This window comes from Macrobrachium rosenbergii, unplaced genomic scaffold (assembly GCF_040412425.1).
Source record: "Macrobrachium rosenbergii isolate ZJJX-2024 unplaced genomic scaffold, ASM4041242v1 393, whole genome shotgun sequence".
In the NCBI taxonomy this organism is placed as follows: Eukaryota; Metazoa; Arthropoda; class Malacostraca; order Decapoda; family Palaemonidae; genus Macrobrachium; species Macrobrachium rosenbergii.
In genome coordinates this window covers 3,057,029-3,062,570 of record NW_027100731.1, presented here as the reverse complement: position 1 = coordinate 3,062,570, position 5,542 = coordinate 3,057,029, and the positions used below count along the sequence as shown (strand labels likewise).

Below are 5,542 nucleotides of genomic sequence, written 5' to 3'. Positions count from 1 at the left end.
GAAATATCAATGTCATATAGTGTCTCTGGATAATATCTATAACACTTGATCTTCTTTTGGAAGTAAGAGTACGAGCTTGCTCACTGGTCTGTGCAGTTCAGAAGATTGGGTTCGAAGTTTGATGCTTCTCACAACACCTCTGGAGTCTGGCAGTACCTCTGTTACACGTGCTAGTGGCCAGTGAAGTCTTGGCGTGTTCTCGTCTTTCAGGAGCACGATGTCACCTTCCCGTGTATTTCGTTGTTGTTTGTTCCATTTGGGGCGTTGCTGCAGGCTGACTATGTACTCCCTTTTCCATCTGCTCCAGAACAAGTCTGACAAATATTGTACTCTACGCCACCTTTTTCTCGAGTACACATATTCTGGTTGCGAAGGTCCCGGTATTAACCTCTTGGGTGACTTCATGTGGAGGATCTGACTCGGACTTAGTGGTTCCATGTCGTCAGGGTCATCAGAACAGGTCGTGATCGGTCTTGAGTTCACAATATATTCTACCTCGCAGAGAAGCGTGCGGAATGATTCGTCATCGAGGCGAGTCCCGTGGTCGTAGAATAGCGCAGATAGAACTTTCCGAATGGTACGGATCTGGCGCCCCATACGCCGCCCATGTGCGATGCCATAGGTGGGTTGAGTTTCCAGTCGATATTCATGTACAGTAGTTTGTTTTGGATTTTGTTTTGGTTCAGATCTGACCAAGCCTTGTTCAGCTCATTCCGTGTTCCGATGAAGTTGGTCCCGTTGTCGCATCGGATTTCTTGAACCGTACCTCTGCGGGCTATGAAGCGTTGTAGGCAGTGAATAAAGGAATCTGTTTCGAGACTGTTAGCAGCTTCCAGATGAATGGAGCGACTGACAAGACAGGTGAATATGACGCCGTAACGTTTGAGCTCCTTGCGGCCCTCTTTTATAATGAACGGCCCGAAGAAGTCTACGCCTGTGAATGTAAATGGTGGAGCTGGCTCGAGACGATCTTGAGGTAAGTCGGACATTTTTTGTTCTTGGCATGGCTTTCTCATTTTTCTGCACATTATGCATTTGTGGAGTTGACGTCGGACAGCAGAGTTGATTGAAATAATCCAAAAGCGTTCTCTAATTGCTGCAATGGTGTGATTTCTACCAGCATGGCCGAGTTTCTCATGAGCATCTCGTACGATTAGAGTCGTGACGTGCGAATGTTGTGGCAGTAGCATTGGATGTTTCACGTCAGAGTCCATTGCGGCTTTCGAGAGACGTCCTCCCACTCGCAGAGTTCCGTCGATGAGCACTGGGTCGAGACGGAATATCGTACTTGTTTTTGGTAGTGAGTGTTCTCTCTTGTCTTCTTTCGTGGTTGTTTTCTTGAGATTCTCGACCTCGTTTGCAAAGGTGATCTTTTGTATAAAGCAAACGATTGCCTTTTCAGCCTTTTGCATGATCTGTGTGGTCCTTAAATTTATAGTTTGTTCTTTGTTTCGTAAGAAAGCCAAAAATGCTATGAATACTGCTACTGCTCTCTTCAGTCTCTCCCACCTGGAGAAATGGGTGATTAAAGACATAAACGGTGAGCCTTCTTCTGATGTAGCAGTAGTAGCTAAAGACATAAAGTCCTCTTCTGTAACCTGCGGTTCGGTGCTGGGGTGCATCTTTGCAGGGCATTCTGAAGCCGGCATATTCAAGAAATCCGGACCCTCCAGCCAATGAGTCATGTCTGACGACATCACAGAACCTACTCCACGTGATGCAACGTCTGCTGGGTTCAAATCAGTGCTAATGTACTTCCACTGGTTAACGTTGCTGAAGTCTCTTATTTGACGGACTCTGTTGGCCACAAACACTGGAAAACGCTTTCTCTCAGCTCTGATGTAATAAAGGACTGTTGTTGAATCTGTGTAATAGCAGACTTCGTTGAGATGGAGATCAAGCTCAAGGGTCATTTTCTGTCCTAAATTTACAGCTACAGCGGCTGCTGTGAGTTCAAGCCGTGGGATAGATGTTGCTTTCAATGGAGCAACCCTTGCTTTTCCGATGAGAAATGAAGTTTTCGAACATCCACCCTCGTTTGAGGTTAGGTATGCAACAGCGCCATACCCAGATGTACTGGCATCTGAAAAACGTGCATCCGAAACGCCGTATCTTTTGTTTGCTGTGGTAACTTTAGACATCTCTGTATGGGATTGTTATCTTCTGAAGGTTGGGGCCAAAGCTAATCCATTGTTTGAAACGTTGCTGGTGATCATCAGGCACTTCGTCATCCCAGGTGAGAGTGGTTTCTTTGCAGAGGTCTTGCAGTATTTGCTTTGCCAGCAGCACCACAAATGGAGCAGCGAAACCAAGGGGTCATAGATGGATGATACTATGGAGAGAATGCGACTCTTCTTGTCTGATGGTTTGTTTGGCAACAACACTGAGAAGCCAAATGTGTCGGTTTCGACGACCCAAAGTATTCCGAGAGCGTGCTCGGTAGGCAGTGGGTCATAATTGATGTCTCTTGTCTTTAACTCTTTGGATCGATCATCAGCTGGGATGGTGTTTAGGACAGAGACGTCGTTACTAGTATATTTACAGAAGTTTGAATCCACAGCCCCCGCAGGTCAGCAGTCAGTTCAGCAATCAGAGAACTGGTTTCGGTGGCGTTCTTGGTACAGACTTTAGGCAGTCATCGACATAGAAGTTCGTCTTAATTGTATGGGCGACTTCTGAACTTAAGTTGTTTCCTTCATCTGCGACGCGTCTAAGTGCGTAGTTGGCGATACTTGGTGAGCTCACTGCGCCGAACAGGTGTACCTTCATCCAGTACTCTTCGAGTTCTTTTGATATGTCACCGTTCGGCCACCAGAGGAATCTGAGATGGTTGTATTGGTGTTTGGGTACTTTCACTTGGTAAAACATAGACTCCACATCACAAGTGAAGAGCTACCTGGTGTTCTCTGAATCTGGTTAGAACACCTATCAGAGAATTGGTGAATCAGGCCCTTGCAGCAACTGATCGTTTAAGGATATTCCATGGAATTTGGCACTGCAGTCAAACACCACTCTAATTTTATCCGGTTTTCTTTGATTGTACACTCCATGATGCGGCAGGTACCACACATATCCAGATTTGGCTGTGAGCAGGAGTCTGGGATACGTTCAGCATAGTCATTCTGGAGTATTTTGTCAATGAAGTTGACGTAGTCGGAGTGGTACTTGGGATCCTTTTGCATTTTCTTCTTTTGATAGAGTGCTCGTTTAATTGCAAGGATCTTATTGTTTGGCACAATTAAGTTCTGATTCCTGAAAGGAGAGGGATCTCAAAGTGACCGTCTTTGAACACGACATTGCTTTCGGCCTTCTTCATGAATATAGTATCCTCTGGAGACAATCCTTTCTCTCCAGGATACCTTGCTACCCGGCTATCAATAAAGTCACTTTCCAGAATATTCAGTATTCTGTTTGGAGACAAAGAATTTCAGTAGCCTGCTCAATGTCCTCGGTCACAATGCGATTACTGTTTACTCGATGTGTAGACGTTACGCTGTTGTCTTCTACCGTGAATAGAGCTGACTGTCCATCCGTGACGATACTGCAGAGCGAATGTCTCTGGATAATATCTACAACACCTCTGGAGTCTTGCCAAGAGTAAGGGGCTTGCCGTCTGTTGATATGATTTTCAGAGGCTCCATTGCTAATGGGCAATTACTGCCAATCAGTAGACCGATGTCTATTTCTGGCATTACTTCAGGAATCGATTTTGGCGTCGTGAAGATATGGCCAGTGTCGTAACAGTTCTGGACGTGGTATTTGATCATGGCTCACTGGAATTTCTTGTCTGGAATACGTTTTTGGAAGCAGTATACCATTCTGGCCGTTTATATCACTGACGACGAGATCCCGGACAAGGTAGCATTTTGACTATGCTCTCCCCATGCATAGTTTTCAGACGCAGATTTGTTTGAACACCGGAAGCTTGCAAGTCGTCTTTCAGTTCTTCTGATAGGAAGCACCCTGTGCTTCCTGGGTCATAGAGGGCGTAGGTAAGAACTTCTCGGTTGGTTCCCCTCTGTTTTATACGAACAGGTAGTATTGCTTGAAGAAGAACCATTGAGGAACCATGAGAAATAACGTTGCTGGTAGCTGTATCTGGAGGTTTTGGCTGGATTCCTCTGTACGGTTTTGAGAATTTGAAGATCTGTCAGAGTAGTCTGACCTCCAAGGTAGTTTAAAGCCATCTATATGCATGGCCGTAGGATGACCTTTACCACATTTGTGACATTTTCGCTTGTTAATGCACCCCTTCGATGTATGATTCAGACCGTAGCAACTGAAGCATCTACGCTGCTCTATAATAAACTTTCTTTTCTCTTCGAGAGATTTCTGCCTGAAATCTGCACAGTTATCCAGATCGTGATTTTTGCCGCAATAAAAACAGGAGGGTGACCCAAAACCACGAGTTCTACTTTGGTTCTCATGATTAACTTGCATAGCAAATGCAGACTCTGTTGGTTTCCCTTTTTTGATGGTTTACTAGAATTCAGTTCTCTATGCATTGCTTCTTTGCCGAACACTGGGTCATTGACACACTCTGCAGCTTTAATAACAAACTGGACAATGTCACCAAAACACGAAGACCTGTTCTCGAGGAGTCTGCGGTTTGTGGCTTGTTCGCGCCATTTATTCTGGAGATAACTTGGCAATGAGTTTCTGGACCACCACCTGCAGGTTCGGTGCATGATCAAGAACAGCTAGGTGAGTAAGTGTTTGCATAGCGCTGAAGCATCTTAGCAAGTAATGCGAATATCTTCTCAGACATTTCAAGGGTCATTTCGTCTGGTTTTATCGGCTTCCACTCGTTTAGTTGTTTCAAGTATGCCAGGGATACTTTATAAGGATCACCATACTCTTGTTGTAGCAACTGTCTTGCCTGACTATAGCCTTGGTCTGCCTGCATGTATATACAACTGCTGATGAGGTCCTTAGGTTCACCGTCGGTATGCTGTAGAAGGTAGTAAAGTCTGTCACTGCTACTGGCTGTTCTAGAGGAGATCCTGGTGTCAAACGCCAGTATGAAGTCACTGTATTCCAGAAGATCACCGGTAAACTTGGGAACTTCCGGTGCAGGCAAAGCTAGAGCTGTGGCGATACCACTAATCTGCTGCTGTATGGTGTTAACTGGAGGTGAATTAGGCAGTGGATAGGGTGCACCAAAGTTACTGTTCGCAGGTGTATTTACAGGCAGATACGTATACTGTTCTTGATTTGGAAACGTTGATGATGTGGCATTCGAAGCGTTGACCGGAGGTGCACGAGTGTTAGTAACAGTCTCTGAAGAATTTCTGGGAACAAATTCTTGTGTAGTGCTGGGATTCAGACTGGGTAAGCTGGCACCATTTTCCTGGGTGACAGGAAGTATAACCTGGTTAGCCATATTGCCACCGTTAGCCGTGTTAGCACCTTCACTCACACAAATTCCAGGGGCAGCTACACTAGGTCCAGTGACCATAACATTCACGTCCTGATGGTTGGCTGGTTGCACAATAATGCTGGTATGTGTCTCATTGTCTTTGTTACCAACATTGTCATCGCC

The 5,542-nt window shown here is 45.4% G+C and overlaps 1 protein-coding gene across 1 annotated transcript; it reads right to left on the bottom strand.

Moving 5' to 3' along the window:
- Window positions 1–491: 491 nt before the first annotated feature.
- On the bottom strand, window positions 492–2,141 carry LOC136838279 (uncharacterized). Its single transcript, XM_067103140.1, has one exon. It carries the CDS (start codon window positions 2,139–2,141, stop codon window positions 492–494), a length of 1,650 nt encoding a protein of 549 aa, XP_066959241.1.
- Between the last annotated feature and the right edge of the window lie 3,401 nt (window positions 2,142–5,542).

Bases quoted from the DNA above. Each gene is read 5' to 3' on its own strand.
- LOC136838279 (XM_067103140.1), bottom strand. From the start codon at position 2,141: ATGTCTAAAGTTACCACAGCAAACAAAAGATACGGCGTTTCGGATGCA.